Source organism: Vombatus ursinus, unplaced genomic scaffold (assembly GCF_900497805.2).
Source record: "Vombatus ursinus unplaced genomic scaffold, bare-nosed wombat genome assembly UNPS02014768.1, whole genome shotgun sequence".
Lineage (NCBI taxonomy): Eukaryota > Metazoa > Chordata > Mammalia > Diprotodontia > Vombatidae > Vombatus > Vombatus ursinus.
Window position 1 is genome coordinate 3,138,954 of NW_020954546.1, and position 17,597 is coordinate 3,156,550.

General features: G+C 43.1%; 2 protein-coding genes across 3 annotated transcripts; both read left to right on the forward strand.

Moving 5' to 3' along the window:
- Positions 1-4,635: 4,635 nt before the first annotated feature.
- On the forward strand, positions 4,636-6,540 carry LOC114043118 (C-C motif chemokine 4-like). Its single transcript, XM_027862076.1, has 3 exons — positions 4,636-4,976; positions 5,571-5,685; positions 6,129-6,540. The coding sequence occupies exons 1-3, from the start codon at positions 4,904-4,906 to the stop codon at positions 6,214-6,216; spliced, it is 276 nt and encodes a 91-aa protein (XP_027717877.1). The 5' UTR covers positions 4,636-4,903; the 3' UTR covers positions 6,217-6,540.
- A 6,487-nt stretch (positions 6,541-13,027) lies between these two features.
- Positions 13,028-14,381, forward strand: LOC114043119 (C-C motif chemokine 4-like). 2 transcript variants are annotated; one of them, XM_027862077.1, is made up of 3 exons: positions 13,028-13,100; positions 13,711-13,825; positions 14,254-14,381. In XM_027862077.1, the coding sequence occupies exons 1-3, from the start codon at positions 13,028-13,030 to the stop codon at positions 14,339-14,341; spliced, it is 276 nt and encodes a 91-aa protein (XP_027717878.1). In that variant the 3' UTR covers positions 14,342-14,381. The 2 variants fall into 2 exon arrangements, with proteins under 2 accessions (XP_027717878.1, XP_027717879.1); XM_027862078.1 differs by having other exon boundaries at positions 14,269-14,381.
- The last annotated feature ends 3,216 nt before the right edge of the window (positions 14,382-17,597 follow it).

Here is a 17,597-nt window from a genome sequence, read left to right on the forward strand (position 1 = left end):
AAGATGGACTTTTGGAAACCAGAGAACATTCACAGACAGGCATCCAAGCAATACGAAGTGCCAAGAGTAAGACATGGATAATTTGAAGGAGCTAGGGAGCTCAGTGGGGAGAAGAGAAAAGCCACATCCGTCACAAATTCTTATGTATTAGCAGGTCTGTCCTTTGGAAGAGCTGGGATTTGTACTCTCTGGGGCCAAGGATAGAACAAAGGGGAAAGAGGGATTTGTAAGGACCTAAATTTGGGCCTGACATGAGGAAAAATGTCTTAACAATTATAACTGCCTAAAGGGTGCATCAAGCTGTGGTGGGTTCCCTCTCCCATGGAGGTCTTTAAACAGTGGCTAGGTGACCACCCACAAGGGACGTGATAGTGACGATTTATTTCAATCACTCTTTGAAGAAGATCAATATGTTGTTGTTGTTTTTGAGTCATTTCAGTTGTGTCTGACTGTTCATTACCAGGTTTTGGGTTTTCTTGGCAGAGATACTGGAGTGGTTTACCATTTCCTTATCTAGCTCATATAACAGATAAGGAAACTGAGGCAAACAGAGTTAAGTGACTTGCCCAGAGTAACACAGCTAGTAAGAGTCTGAGGCCAGGTTTGAACTCAGGAAGATGAGTCTTCCTGACTCCAGAACCAGCTATCCACTAAAACACATGTAAATTGCAGAAATGCATCCAGTCCTCCTTGGCATTCCCACTTGGTCTTTGCCAGGCATTAGTTGTGTGATGTTGGGCAATGCATTCAAGCTTTTCCTCCTGGGGATCCCTTAAGACTGGCCTGAGGCTGACAGGAGATAAGAGGAGCAGCAGAACATGCTTTAAGAGCTGGAAAGAGCTTTAGTGAAGGAAAGGCTGTTACTCTTCTTCATTTTTTCTATTAGTTAGTGGTGGTTGTGGGTGAGCAGTGTCCCCATTCTCCCTGGCCTGCCTGCAGCACAGGGTTGCTGGGCAGGAGAAATCCCAAGGAAGATTTGAAAGGGGTTGGGAAGGAAAATGAGTCCTTGTTGAACTTCAATCCCTCTAAGGTTCCTTCCAGTTCCAAATCCTTGATTTCCAATCCAGAACTTCCATTCTTAGGGGGTTTTGAAGTCACCAAAAGACTCTTCTCTCAACAACTCATGTGAAATAGAGAGGAGTATTATGATCTCCATTTGATGGATGAGGAAACTGAGGCTCTGAGAGATTAATTGATTTTTCCCATGAGGATACAGCTAGGAAGTGTCCAAGCTGGGCTTCTAACAGTGCCCTACACCTTGAACACCTGCATATTGTCAACTCTACCAGTCTAGTTTGGAATGGTCACTCCAGGGAATGAGAATGAATCAATTATTTCCAATTCCTAAGAGTTTTGAGGCTCTCAAAATGCCCCCAGAAACAAATAGTGAAGCCCAAAGATGTGCCTGTACTTTTCTTGGTCTCCTTTTATATTTCAATTTTATTTTTTTTTTGGAGTGGATATTTTACACCAATCATTTCTGAATGTGTCTTATGCTCATACGTTGAAAGAAAGTTTTTAAAATGAAGGAGGAAAAGTTCAGCAAAATTCAGGGAATTTAGAGGATTAGAAAAGAAATGGTCAGTGTGTATGGGATGAAGATGATTGGGTGATTTGCCCAGGGACACCCTGTTTGCTAGTCAGTATCAGGGGCAGGATTTGTACCTCAGTCTTCCTGACTGTAAGTTCATTTCTCTAGCCACCACATCACACTACCTGTCCTGGGGGGGAAAGGGCAGGAAATCCACAAGACCAGATCTGACTTGCCATGTGAGTGGGATACTCATTTCTCTCCAAATTTCAAGGGAAAAGGCAGTTCTCTTTTGATTCCTACTGATAAAAAGGAATGCCAAACCCCCATCTGGTTTCTTCTTCCCCTTTCCTTCTTGGGTCATGATAATGTAGGGAGAACCTCTTTCCTTCTCTTTTCCTTTCCTTTCCCAAGGCTCCAGTTTTCCAGTGGAAGTCTGGCTAAGATGTTTCTGTGACTTTACTGTAGCGCTGAGTCTTTAAATCTTTGTCTTTTTGAGGACATACTCCTGTGGCATTCCCATTTTGGGTGCCTGTATTCCCTTGGATCTCTCTATGTCCCCTGTCACTCATTTTAGGTAGTAGGACACTGAAGAAGAAAAAGGGAGAGTGACTTATGATTCTCAGCTCAGGGAGGAAGCAGAAGCCTTGGGAGCAGAGAAGAGCCCCAGGGCAAACCTATATTAAGGGAAGGTTAGGTTATGCAAACCCAACCACTGACCATGAGGAAGTGATATCCAAACCTATGTCAGAATGTCTCCCAAACCACCATGACCCTCATGCCTTATTAATTTCTTCTTTTTTATCATGAACATCAAAATATTCACAAATATTAATATCTCAATATGCAAAGAAGAGGGGGGTATATCAATCTCTGAACATCTACTGAGTATAGTTTGGTGGTTTTAGGTATATGGTAACTTTGTCACAGTGGGAAATCATCTCCCTTACTTGCTTGTTTCCCCTTCTAGAATCCCCCCCTCAATTTTTCATTATCACCCTTTCCTTCATTTTTCCCATTTTTCCCTTGCTGTGAGTTGCCCCAAAGCCATCCTCCTACATAACAGATTGTGTATAAGGAAACAAAGCAAAAATGTTGGCCAGAGTTGAAAATGTCTGTTTCATTTGGTATCTCGAGTGTACAGCCTCCCCATCAAAAGGTGGGAATCAGGCTTCATCTTCGGTCTTCTGCTGGAATGACCATTCATTGCACGGATCAGCATTCTGCAGTCATTCCAATTTGTTTTCATTGACAATATTTCAGTCATGCCATTAGCTCTTCTCCAGGTTCTGTTTACTTCCCTCACAAAGAGAAGTAAGTAAATGTGGCAGCAGAGTGTTTAGGAAAGCCAAGGAAATCACCCACTTGGGTCAGCATTCTGTATGTGACCAAGACTACTAGAAACACTGGAAAGGAGCCAGAGAGATATCAAGCTTAGACCAATATATCACACTATATACCCCAAGATGCTGCATGTGTCATGGTGGGAGTTGGAAACTGGAAAAGGAACCCAGGAAGTGCAAGGCTCTGTCAAGGGCTGGGGTTTGGATCCTCAGGGCAGTTTCATCATGGACGAAAGAGGAGAGTGGATGGAGAGAGGAGAGATGTGTATGTAGTGGCATGACATAGGTGCTGAGGGGGCTGTGATAAACTTGAGAGAGCAGCAGAGACTGAGAAAACTAATGCTGAACTAAATAGGAAGGATAATTATGGTCACCATTGATTTGAAGGATTATTCAGCATGGCCTTCATACTGCTTTGATACTGTAACTGCCTAGATCTTAGGACTGTAGATTGTGAAGGAGAAGAGCCATTAGCTGTCTTGTCCAACAGCATCTGTGGCCCAGAGAGAGGGGCCTTGTTGAGGTGATTCCAGTAGTGAGAGGCAGAACCTGGATCTAGTCCTAGTTTTACTGCCTCCAGACCTGGACAGAAAAGTTAAATCTCAAACAAATTTCAGGAAAATTGAAGGAGATGCCTGTCCTACCCTACCACTGTTGAGCCCATTAAATAATAACATTTTATTCACACCCTTTTCCTTCATCCCCCCACAACTTGTTTTTTCTTCTGTAACATCAATTTCATTTCCATGGGATAAAAAAGGATGTGATGGTATATATGATAGTTGTGTACTTAGAAATGTCATGGTATCCTACATACACTCCTCAGAATGTCACAGGTTGTTTCTTCTCCTGTGGGGAGCTGTCCCATAATTTTGTCAAACCATGCCTGAAGTGAGAAGGCCTCAGGTAGAATCCTGAATCTGTCATTTCCTGTTCATTAAAATTTGGACAAGCCATTTAGGAATACTGGTAATTGTACAGCAACTATTCCACAAATGATCTGACTAGAGTATTGGCTGGGGTTAAAGGTCACACAGCTAAAAATTATCCGAGATGGGACTTGAACCCAGGTCTTCCTGACTTCAAGCCTAGGATTCTATCCACTCTATGTCAAGTCTCACAAATAGAGCAGAGATAAGAATACCAACAGTGCTTACTCCATAAGGTTGTTGTAAAGATGATATGAGATCATCAGCTTGAAAATCTCTTATATCCTTAAAGTGATATAAATGTAAGGTGTTAAAACGATCACACAAGAAAGCAGATGAAGGGATGGGCCAAGACCAGGAGGCCTCATTTCACAGCCCTGCTCACGGCCACAATTTGCACGAAAGTTGTTGAGAAGTGCCCTTGAAGGAGCTGAGGTGTTTCCTCTGTGTGGACCATTTTCTGTGAGTATAAAGATATGAAGTTAATAGACCTGAGAGCATATCCAGGATCTGCATCTGACTAACAGTGTGACCTTGGACAAGTCACTTCCCTGTGGATGGACCCCAGTTTCTTTAGCAGGAAAATGAGAGTGTTGAACTAAACCACCCACAACCCTTCTAAGTCTAAACGTAAAACTTCTGATAAGACAGTTATGATATCAAAGCAGCATGAAGGTCATGCTGAATACTTCTTCATATTAGTAGCAAAACCTTGCTATTTCTTTTTGCACATGTTTCTTCTGTCTGAGCTTCTGCGTCAGGTTCACCACTTCCCCCTTAGCATCCTTGCCACCCCACCAAATGCACACTTCTCTCTCCATCCTCCCTCCTCTTTCCCCCATGATGAAGCTGCACTGGAGGAGAGAAACTCAATTCCTGACACTAGTCTTACATCTCTTGGGTTCCCTTTTTTGTTTGGAACTCCTACCATGACATAAGTTCTTCACAGGAATTTCCACTCCTTTTAGGTTCCTTCTTTCTCTCTGGGTACTTCCAGAAACCCCTCTAAAAATGAGACCCACACCTGAGACAGAGGCACAGACCTCCCGAGTGTCTTAGCTCGTTCTCTGCTCCTCCAAGCTTTCTCTCCTCTCAGCATCATGAAGGTCTTTGTGGCTGCCCTCTCCATGCTCATGGTCATGGCCTTCAGCTCTCTGGCATCCTCTGCACCAAGTAAGTGCTCCTTCTTTTTCTCTCTGTGCCTTTACCCCAGTTCTGCTCATAGGCTGGATAGAACCCTGACAGGAGATGAGGCTAGCCTGATCGGAGGGATCTGTGAGGGTGGAGAGGGGCAGGAGCAGGAGCAGGGAGGATGTCTATACCTTTTGGACTTGAAGGCATTAAGCTGCCCTTGATGGTATATGCTGATTCAATGTCAGATGGAGACAGGACAAGAGAGTAGAAAGAGCACTAGACTGGATTCTGTGTCTGGCTCAGTTCTCATTCTGGCTCTGCCACTACTTACCCACGTGATCTCCATCAAGTGGCTTTCTCAGCAAATGGCAGGAATTGGATGGGCAGATTTCTGACGTCCTTTCTAGCTCCCACACTTCAGGTTACCACAAATTATCCTCTATGGGGTTGGGACCAGCAGGCCCAATGAGAATCACACCTGGTACCGGAGGGAAGCAGGATGAGGGAGATAGGAGCCATCACATCCCCAATGTGCCTAGTACTGAATTTGTCCCTGGCATGGAGTCAGCAGCCAAGGAATGTAAGGTATGAACATAAGACCTTACTAATCTCATGCTTCATCTTTCTTTGCAGTGGGCTCTGACCCTCCCACCTCCTGCTGCTTTTCCTATGTGAACCAACAGATCCAAAGAAAATTTGTGACAGACTATTATGAGACCAGCAGCCTGTGTTCCCAGCCAGCTGTGGTGTGAGTATCTACCCACTGAATCTCTTGAGGAGATCCAGGGAGAGAGAATGGCAAGGAGAAACGGGGCCATTTGGCAACTTGGTGATGAATCAGGTGGATGAATCAGGCCACTCTGGGGAAACTGGTTACAAGGGGAAGAAGTCCCACAAGTGGTTCCTTCTCCATGGAGCAAGAGGGGAGCTACTCACCCAATGGGAAAGGATAAGCTGAAGCCCCAGGGATTATATCCTAAGGTGAGGCTTTCTGAGATATTCCCCACTGGAGAGGTCTGGAGAGAGAAGCAGAGTGACTCAGAATGGCCTGAGCGATATTGCTGGAAGTGAGGATTTTTCCTCATGGCCCTGCAGAGATGTGCAAGAAGTGGTTAATGCTGGACATGGGGGGAGCACAGAGAACCATCTCTCCATCTGTGACCTCTCATCTCTCCTCCTCTCCCTCCCCAGGTTCCAAAACAAAAGAGGCCGGCAGGTGTGTGCCAACCCCAATGATGCCTGGGTTCAGAGCTATGTGGAAGATCTGGAGCTGAACTGAAGGGGTCAGAGGCCTTGGACGATGACTCTTAAAGGAAAATGGACCAAGCTAAGGAATTCCACAGTTAGATGCAATCTCCCCAAGCTCCAGCCTGCTGGAGATCCTTTCAACCATTATTATTCATTCTTATCTGTGAGATTTAATTTATGTAAATCATTTGGTGGCAGCTTTGAGTATGTATTCTTGCTATTTGCACTTCTGGAAGACAACTGTTCCCCATGGGGATCCCTATTAGCAGCCTGGCCTCTCTTCCTTAGAGTCCTTTGGGTCACCTGCTGCATTCCATGAATATCTGTAGCACAAAGATTTCAGAATAAAATATTTGGAAACCATGTCTTTTGGCTGTGGTTTCAATGTTCTTTGGGGATGAGAGTTCAAGGAGATGAGTTCTGCTCTTTTGATATAACACTGATGTAGCATCATTGGACATCAAAGGTTCTGTAAGAGCTCTTTGGGTTCAGAGAAATGCCATCTCACTTTGAGTCAGCAGGTTAATGGGGATATGAAAAATTCCATCTTCTCCCACTTTGAGAAGCAAACTTCCAGGACTAGAGAGGCGATATTCCTGCAGTTCTGATCTGATAAGACCATGCAGGGAATCTTGTTGTCAGTATTAAGAAGGACTTTTGGAAGCTAGAGAATGTTCAGAGAAAGGCATCCAATGATACAAAGTGCCTACAACAGGAAGTGGATGAAGTAGGGATGGTCAGTGGGGAGAAGAGAAGAGCCACATCAAACATGATTTCTGTTTTCAAGTATTAGTGGGTCTGTCCTTTGGAAGAGCTGAGGTTTGTCCTGTTTTGTGCCCAAGGATAAAACCAAGAGCATGGGGTGGGACTTGTAAGGACCTAAATTTGGGTCTGACATTTGGAAAAAACTTCTTAGCAATTATAGTTGTCCATATTGGACTAGACTGCATCAAGCTGTGGTGAGTTCCCTCTCCCATGGAGGTCTTTAAACAGTGGCTAAGTGACTATCCAGAAAGGATGTGATAGTGGAGATTTTTTTCAATCACCTTCTGAAGAACATCAATTTGTTGTTGTTCCTCTTGAGTGACTTCAGTAACGTTTGCCTGTTCTTGAACCCATTTTGCGTTTTCTTGGCAGAGATACTGGAGTGGTTTTCCATTTCCTTCTCCAGCTCTTTTGACAGATGAGGGAACTAGGGTAAAGAGAGTTAAGTGACTTGCCCAGAGTAACACAGTTAGTAAGTGTCTAAGGCCAGATTTGAACCTAGAAAAAGTCTTCCTGACTTTAGGCCCAGCATTCTATCCACTAAAGCACAAGCAAATTGCTGAAATGCATCCAATCCTCCTTGGTACTCCCACTTGGCCTCTGCTGAGTTGTGTTATGTTGGGCAATGCATTCAAGTTCCTCCTGTTTATATCTTAAGATTGACCTGAGGCTGACATGAGATAAGAGGGGCAACAGAACATGCTTTAAGAGCTGGAAAGAGCATTAGTGAGGCAAAGCCTGTTTATTACTGTTCATTATTTTCTGCTAGTTCATGGTGGTTGGTGGGCAGTATTCTCATTCTCCTTTCTCTGCCTGCAGCATAGGATTGCTGGGGAGATGAAATCCCAAGGGAGATTTGAAAGGGATTGGGAAGGAAAATGAGTCCTTGTTGAACTTCATGAACTTCAGGTTTTCTTCCACCTCCAAATCCTTGATCCTCTCATCCAGAGCTCTCATTCTTAGGGGTTTGAAGTCTTCAAAGAACTCTTCTTTCAACAAGCCATGTGAAATAGGGAGAGGGAGTATTATTATTCCCATCTGATGTATATAAATACTGAGGGTCTGAGAGATTAATTGATTTTCCCATAAGCATACAGCTAGGAAGTGTCCAAGGCAGGGTCCCAACACTGCTGTACTCTTTGAATACCAGCATACTGTCAACTCTACCAGACTAATCTGGAATCATCCCCACAGGAAATGATGGTGAATCAATACTTTCCTCTCCCTAAAAGTTGAAAGGTTCTTAAAATGGCCCCAGAAACAAACAGAGAAGCCCTAACACCTGACTGTACTTTTCTTGGTCTTCTTTTGTAATTCAGTTTTATTTTTTTTTCAGCTGATATTCTACAGCATTCCTTTCTGATTATTCTCTTGTCTTGAAAAAAAGTTTTTAGAATGAAGGGGGAAAAGTTGAGCAAAACTCAGGAATTTAGAGATTTAGAAAGAGAAAAGGTCTAAAGGATGAAGATGATTTGGTGACTTGCCCAGGGACACCCTGTTTGCTAGTCAGTATCAGGGGCAGGATTTGGACCTCAGTGTTCCTGATTGTAAATTCATCTCTCTAGCCACCACCCTCCACTAATCTGTGCAGGAGGGGGAAAAGGTTGGAAATCCACAAGGCCAGATTTGACTTGCCATGTGAGTGGGATCCTCATTTCTCTCTGAATTTCAAGGGAAAATACAGTCCTTTTATTGATTCCTACTGGTAAGAGGACATGCTAAATCCCAGACTGGTTTCCTCTTACCTCTTTTCTTCTTGAGTCAGGAGAATGTAGTGAGACCCTATTTCCTTCTCTTTTCCTTTCCTCTCCCAGGGCTCCAGTCTTGCAGTGGAAGTCTGACTATGGTGTTTCTATGGCTTTACAGTAGCATTGAAGCTTTAATTCTTTGTCTTTTTGAGGACATACTCTTATGGCTTTCCCATTTTGGGTGCCCATATTCCCTTGGATCTCTCTATGTCCAGTGTGACTCATTTTAGGTAGTAGGACACTGAGGAAGAAAAAGGGAGGGTGACTTATGATTCTCAGCTCAAGGAGGAAAAGGAAGCCCTGGGAGCAGAGAAGAGCCCCAGGGCAAACCTATATTAAGACAAGGTTAGGCTCTACAAACCCAACCACTGACCATAATGATGTCAGAGGATCTTCCAAAATTCCATGACCCTCACACATTATTAACTTCTTCTTTTTTATTTTTGAACATCAAAATATCAACAAATACATGTATCTCAATGTTCAAAGCAGAACAGAAAAGAGAAGGGTGTATGAATCTGTGAACTTCTACTGAGTATAGTTTAGCATTTTTAGGTTATATTAAGTTTACCATAATGGGAAATCACCTCCCTTACTTGCTTGTGTCTCCTTCTAGAATTGCTTTTCCCCCTTAATTTTTCATTGTTGCCCTTTCCTTTATTTCTCCTATTTTTGCCTGGCTATCCATCTCCCCAAAGCCATCCTCCTATATAATAGATTGTGTATAAAGAAACCAAGCAAAAGTGTTGGCCAGAGCTGAAAATGTTTGTCTCATTTGGCATCTCTCTTCTATCACTTCCCCAATAAAATGTGGGAAACTGGCTTCACCCTCAGTCTTCTGCTGGAACGATTGATTACTCTTTGCAGTGATCAGCATTCTCAAGCCATTATAATCTGTTTTCATTGACAATACTCCAGTCCTATTATTAGCTCTTCTCCAGGTTCTGTTTACTTCCTTCAGAAAGAGAAGCAGAAGAACATGGCGGCAGAGTGTTTAGCAAACCCATGAAATCACCCACTTGTGTGAGCATTCTATATATGACTGGTAAACCTGGAAAGCAGCCAGAGAGAAATCAAACTTAGACCAATATCTCACAAACCTATACCCCAAGAAGGTACATGTGTCCTGGTGGGAGTTGGAAACTGGAAAAGGAACCCAGGAAATGCCAGGCTCTGTCAAGGGCTGGGGTTTGGTTCCTCGGGGCAGTTTCATCAATTGGGAAAGAGGAGAGTGGGTAGAGAGAGGAGAGATGTGTGTGTAGTTGCATGACAAGGGTGCTGTGGGGGTGTTAATAAACTTGAGACAGCAGCAGAGACTGATGCCAAAAACGCAAGGGGAGAGAGAAATAGGAAGGAGAGTTATGGTCACCTTTGATGTGAAGGATTGTTCAGCATGGCTTTCATACTACCATACTGTAACTGTCTTGTCCAACACGTTCCATTTACAACTAAAGAAACTGAGGCCCAAAGAGAGGGGCCTTGGTCCAGGTGATTTCAGTGAGAGGCAGATCCTGGATCTTGTCTTAGATTTGCTGATTCCAGACCTGGATATGAAAGTTACATCTCAAACAAATTTCAGGGAAATTGAAGGAGATGCCTGTCCTAGTCCACCACTTCTGAACCCATTAAATAGTCACATTGTATTCACACCCATCTCAATCTTCCCCCCACATCTTATTTTCTCTTCTTTAAAATGAATTTCATTTCCATTGGATAAAAAAAAATGTGATGGTATACATGATAGTTCAGTACTTAAAAATGTCATGGTATTATATGTACACTCTTCCCCAGAGTGTCTCAGGTTGCTTCCTCTCCCATGGGGGTCTGCCCCATAATTTTGTCAAACCCTGCCTGAAGTCAGAAGGCCTCTGGTTGCATCCTGAATCTGTCACTTCCTGGTTATTAGAACTGGGACAAGCCATTTAATAATAAGTGGTAATTATATAGCAACTATTCTACAAATGATCTGATTAGAGTGTTGGCTGGGGGCAGTGGGAGGTTAAAGATTCCACAGCTAAAAAGTTTGAGAGATGGGACTTGAACACAGGTCTTGTAACTTCAAGCTTAGGACTCTATTCTCTCTAAGTCAAGCCTGTACAACATATAGCCTGCAGAGGATTTTGGGTGGCCCATGAAAAATATAGAGGATGTAAAGAAAGTAAAGATGTAACGAGTACTTTGTCCCTGCCTCGTTTAACCTGCCTTCCACTAGTCATTATTGCATTGGATATGTAACTTGGTGGGTGGGTTGCCACTGCACACTCTCTCCTGTTTGTCATGTGAGCCAATACTACCAACCATCATCAGTCTGTCTCCAGTCTGAGAGGAGCCTGAGAGTCATATCTTTTTGCTATGTTTTTGGTCCTGGTGTTGAATAGGGACAAAGTGAATGCAGCCATGCGCCAACATAGCTGCCGCCCACTATGCAATGAGCGTCAACAATGCCAGGGCTGTTGCCCCTCCCTCACTGTGTGGCCGCCCTCCAAGTTACATGAGTGTCTGATACTCTCTCCAAAGTCAGATACTCAGTTCAGTATTTCTTTGTATGCGAACCTTTGTTGTGGAGATTTTTTGGTACTAAAATTAAAGTTTTGGGGGTGCTTTTATAAAATGAGTGATAAAAAGAGAGGGAAGATTGAATCAGAACATAGAGTGTTTAATCTAGAGTGGACAAATAAACAGATAGTTGTTTACTTATATGAGAGACAAAATATTTTGCCTTGTTTGCCAAGAAGTAACAGCCTTCTGAAGGAATACAATCTTCATCGCCATTTTGAATCAAAACATCCTGACATAAGCAAATTGGACACCAAGGAAAAACAAATTAAAGCATCCAAATTGTTGAAAAATCTCAGTGAGGAACAACAGTTTTTCAAGACAGTACACTCAGAAAATGAGATGGCTACTAAGGTTAGTTTTCAGATTTCTAAAGAAATTGCTACTGTTGGAAAGTCTTTTATTGAAGGTGCCTTTATAAAGAAGGGTTTGCTAATTGCAGTTTCTGGATTGTGTCCCGATTAAAAAAGTGCTTTTGAGAATATACGTTTGTCCCATATGACCGTGCAGTGAACAGTACTGACAAGAAGTGTAATACATCTCATAAACTAAATGTCAACAGTAAGAAAACCTGAAAATTGTATTAAAACTTGTAGTGTTTAGCAAAATAATTTTTTGAACATTAATGTGATTTCATGACAAATAAAAATCTTAAGTAATAAGTGTAATTAAGTGATACTAATGGAAATCCCCCTTTTCTGAAATGGTTTGTTTGCAAAAATAGTTTAATCCTTAATTATACATGTACTTAGAAAGTGAACCACTAAAAACCTATCTGTAGCCTGAAGAAGTTTACCTTCTTTACTTTTGACTCCTACGCACTGCCAAGTTGGGAAGATTTGCTCTAAGTCAAGGCTCATAAATAGACCAGAGATGAGAATACCAACTCTGCCTACTTCGTAAGTTTTTTGTGAAGATGATTTGAGATAATCAATGTCAAAATCTTTCGTATCCTTAAAGTGATACACAAATGTAAGGTGTTAAAATCATCACACAACAAAGCAGATGAAGGGATGGACCATGACTAGAAGTCCTCATTTCATGGACCTGCTCATGGCAACCATCTGCACAAAAACCATCTAAGAGTGCCCTTGAAGAACCCTGGATGTTTCCTCTGCATGGACCATTCTCTGTGAGTATAAAGATGTGAACTTAAAAGACCTGGGAGAATATCCAAGATCTGCTTCTGACTACCACTGGGACCTTGGATAAGTCACTTCTCTCTAGACACTATTTTCTTTAGCTGGAAAATGAGAATGTTCAACTAAACCACCCAGCACCGTTCTAAGTCTAAATCATCAACTTATGGTCAAGGCAGTTATGATATCAAAGCAGTATGAAGCTCTTGTTGAATATTCCTTCAAATCAATGTTCAGCAAAACTCTCTTTCCTATTTGTTTTTGCATGTTTTCATCTGTCTCTGCTGCTAGCTTGCTCACTACAACCCCCTTTGCACCCTGCCGCCCCACCACATGCACACTTCTCCTCTCTCCATCCCCTCTCCTCTTTCCTCCATGATGAAGCTGCCCTGGGGGATAGAAACTCAGTCCTTGACACCAGCCTTGCACTTCCTGGGTTCATTTTTTTGTTTAGAACCCCTACCATGACATCAGCTCTCCACAGGAATTTCCACACCTTTTATGTTCCTTCCATCCCTTCGGATGCTCCCAGAAACCTCTATAAAAAGACAGCCCACACATGAGACAGAGACACAGACCTTCAGAGTCTTAGATTGAGCTCTGCCCCTCCAAACTCCTTTCTCCTCTCAGGATCATGAAGGTCTCTGTGGCTGCCCTCTTCATCCTCATGGTCATGGCCTTCAGCTCTCTGGCATCCTCTGTACCAAGTAAGTGAGCTTTCTCTTTCCCTCTGTGGCTGTGTCTAGACTGTGGTTATAAGTTGGATAGAACCCTGACAGGAGATGAGAGTAGACTGCTTATAGGGATCTGTGAGGGTAGAGAGGTGCAGGAGCAGGAGCAGAGAGGATGTCTATACCTTTTGGACTTGAAGGCATTAACCTGCCCTTGAAAGTATATGCTGATTAAATGTTACGTGGAGATGGGATAAGACAGCAGAGAGCACACTGGACTGGATTGTATGTCTGCCTAAGTTCCCATTCTGGCTCTGCCACTAATTACCCAAGTGATCTCCAGCAAGTGGCTTGATCAGCAAAGTCAGGAATTGGATGGGCAGATCTCTGACATCCTTTCTAGCTTCCACAGTGCAATTTTCCTCAAAATATCCCCTATGGGGATGGGAACAGGAGGTCTGATCCTTTTCCAGACACAATGAAAATCACACCTGGTACTGGAGGGAAGCAGGGTAAGGGAGACAGGAAGGATCACATCCCCAGTGTGCCTGGTGTAGCGTATGTCCCTGGGATGGAGACAGCAGCTAAGGAACATAAGGTGTGAACATAAAACCTCATTAATCTCATGCCTCTCCTTTCTTTGCAGTGGGCTCTAATCCTCCCACCTCCTGCTGCTTCTCCTATGTGAACCAACAGATCCCCAGAAAATTTGTGATGGACTACTATGAGACCAGCAGCCTGTGTCCCCAGCCAGCTGTGCTGTGAGTATCTACCCGCTGAATCTCTTGAGGGGATCCAGGGAGAGAGAATGGGGTCATTTGGCACCTTGGTGAAATGGATGAATCAGGCAACTCAGGGGAATGGTGATTACCAGGGAAAGAAGTCCCAGAAGTGATCCCTGACCAAAGTTGAGTTCTCCATGGAGCAAGAGGGGAGCTACTCAACTAAGGGGGAGGGATCAGCTGCAGCAACAGGGATTATATGCCACAGTGAGGCTTCCAGATAGGCTCTCCCCGGGACAGGTCGCTAGAGAGAATCTGAAGGGCCTGAGAGATATTGCTAGAAGTGAGGATTTTTCCTCATGGCCCTGCAGAGATGTGCAGGAAGTGGTCAGTGCTGGACACGGGGGGAGCACAGAGAACCATCTCTCCATCTGTGACTTCTCATCTCTCCTCCTCTCCCTCCCCAGGTTTCAGACCAAAAGAGGCCGGCAGGTGTGTGCCAACCCCAGTGATGCCTGGGTTCAGAGCTATGTAGAAGATCTGGATCTGAACTGAGGGGCTCAGGTGCCTGGAAGAATGAATCTCAAAGGGAAATGGATCCTGCCCTATAGGAAAATAGAAAGGGAAGGGGACAAGAGAAGGGAGGGGTGGATAGAAGGGAGGGCAGAGTGGGGGAAGGAGTATGCAGAATGCACACCATCTTGGGGTGGGTGTAGGGAGAAATGGGGAGAAAATTTGGAACTCAAAATCATGTGGAAATGAATGCTGAAAACTAAAAATAAATAAATTAAAAAATTTAAAAAAAATAAAGGGAAAGCTGAGGAACTCCACAGTCAGATACAATCTCCCCAAGCTGCAGCCTTCTGGAGATCCTCTCAACCATTATTATTTATTCTTACTGGTGAAATTTCGTTATGTAAATGTCTTGGTAGCAGCTTTGGGTATATGTTCTTGCTATTTGCACTTCTAGAAGTATAATTGTTCCCCATGGGGACCCCTATTAGGAGACTGGCCTCTCTTCCTTAGAGTCCTTTAGGTCATCTGTTGGATTCTATGATTATCTGTAGCACAAAGATTTCAGAATAAAACTTTTGAAAGGCACATTGTTTTGTTGTAGTTTCAATGTTTTTTGGGGATGAGGGGTTCAGGAGAGGGAGTTCTGCTCTTATCATATAACACTGATATAGCAACATTGGACAACAAAGGTTCTGTAAAAGCTCTGTGGGTTCCGTGAGCTGCCATCTCACTTTGAGTCAGCAGGTTGATTCCAAAAATCCCATCTTCTTCCATGTTGAGAAGCAAACTTCCAGGAATGGAGAGGTGATATTCCTGCTGTTCTTATCTGATAAGACCACACAAGGAATCTTTTGGTCAGTATCCACAGTATAAGAAGAGTATCTGGAAGTTGGAGGATGTTTAGAAGAAGGCAACCAACAATATGAAGTGTTTAGAGTCACAAGAGGATGATTTGAAGGAAATTGGGATGGCCAGGGGGAAGAAGAGAAGAGCCATGTCAGCCACAATTTCTCAGCTATTAGCTGGTATATTTTCTGGAGAGTTGGAATTTGTACCCATGGATAGAATCAAGGACAAGGGGTGAAATTTGTAAGGACCTAAATTTGGCCCTGACATTAGGAAAAAACTTCTTAACAATTATAGCTGTCCAAATTGGACTAGACTGCATCAAGCTGTGGTGGGTGTTCTCTCCCATGGAGGTCTTTATACAGTGGCTCGGTGACCACCCACAAGGGACGTGATAGTGACAATTTATTTCAATCACCTTTTGAAGAAGATCAATATGTTGTTGTTGTTTTTGAGTCATTTCAGTTGTGTCTGACTGTTCATTACCACGTTTTGGGTTTTCTTGGCAGAGATACTGGGGTGGTTTACCATTTCCTTTTCTACCTCATTTAACAGAAAAGGAAACTGAGGCAAACAGAGCTAAGTGACTTACCCAGAGTAACACAGTTAGTAAGTGTCTAAGGCCAGATTTGAACCTAGAAAAAGTCTTCCTGACTTTAGGCCCAGCATTCTATCCACTAAAGCACAAGCAAATTGCTGATATGCATCCAATCCTCCTTGGTACTCCCACTTGGCCTCTGCTGAGTTGTGTGATGTTGGGCAATGCATTCAAGTTCTTCCTGTTTATATCTTAAGACTGACCTGAGGCTGACATGAGATAAGAGGGGCAACAGAACATGCTTTAAGAGCTGGAAAGAGCATTAGTGAAGGAAAGGCTTTGATTATTCTTCATTGTTTTCTATTAGTTAGTGGTGGTTGTGGGTGAGCAGTGTCCCCATTCTCCCTGCCATGACTGCAGCACAGGGTTGTTGGGCAGGAGAAATCCCAAGGAAGATTTGAAAGGGATTGGGAAGGAAAATGAGTCCTTGTTGAACTTCAATCCCTCTAAAATTCCTTACAGCTCCAAATCCTTGATTTCTAGCCTAGAACTCCCATTCTTAGGAGGTTTGAAATCACCAAAGAACTCCTTTTTCTCAACAGCCCATGCGAAATAGGGGGAGGAAGTATTATTTTCCCCATGTGATAGATGAGTAAACTGAGACTCTGAGAGACTAATTGATTATCCTATGAGAATACAGTTAGGAAGTGTCCAAGCTTGGATTCAAACACTGATCTACTCTTTAAATACCAGCGTACTGTCACCTTTTCCAGACTAGTTTGGAATGGATCCCACAGTGCATGAGAGTAAACCAATGCTTTCCTATCCCTAAGAGTGGAGAGGCTCTCAGAATGGTCCCAGAAACAAACAGAAAAGCCCAGAAACCTGGCTGTATTTTTCTTGGTCTCCTTTTATAATTCAATTTTATTTTTCAGTAGATATTTTGCACCAATCATTTCTGAATGTGTCTTGAAAAGAAAATTAACCTGAAGGGGAAAAAGCTCAGCAAAACTCAGGAATTTAAAGGATTTGGGAAGGAAATGGCCAGCATCTAAAGGATGAAGATGATTTGGTGACTTGCCCGGGGACACCCTGTTTGCTAGTCAGTATCAGGGGCAGGATTTGGACCTCAGTCCCCCTAATTCTAAATTCATCTCTCTAGTCACCACCCTCCACTATCTGTGCAGGAGGGGAGAAGGGTTGGAAATCCACAAGATCAGATTTGACTTGCCATGTAAGTGGGATCCTCATTTCTCTCTGAATTTCAAGGGAAAATGCAGTCCTTTTATTGATTCCTACTGGTAAGAGGACATACTAAATCCCAGACTGGTTTCTTCTTACCTCTTTCTTCTTGGGTCAGGAGAATGTAGCGAGACCCTATTTCCTTCTCTTTTCCTTTCCTCTTCCAGTGCTCCAGTCTTCCAGTGGAAGTCTGATTATGATGTTTCTACGGCTTTACAGTAGCATTGAAGCTTTAATTCTTTGTCTTTTTGAGGACATACTCTTATGGCTTTCCCATTTTGGGTGCCCATATTCCCTTGGATCTCTCTATGTCCAGTGTGACTCATTTTAGGTAGTAGGACACTGAGGAAGAAAAAGGGAGGGTGACTTATGATTCTCAGCTCAAGGAGGAAAAGGAAGCCCTGGGAGCAGAGAAGAGCCCCAGGGCAAACCTATATTAAGACAAGGTTAGGCTCTACAAACCCAACCACTGACCATAAGGATGTCAGAGGATCTCCCAAAATGCCATGACCCTCACACATTATTATTTCTTCTTTTTTGTTTTTGAACATCAAAATATCAACAAATACATGTATCTCAATATACAAAGAAGAACAGAAAAGAGGAAGGTATATGAATCTCAGAAATTCTACTGAGCCTAATTTGGTGTTTTTAGGTATATATATTAAG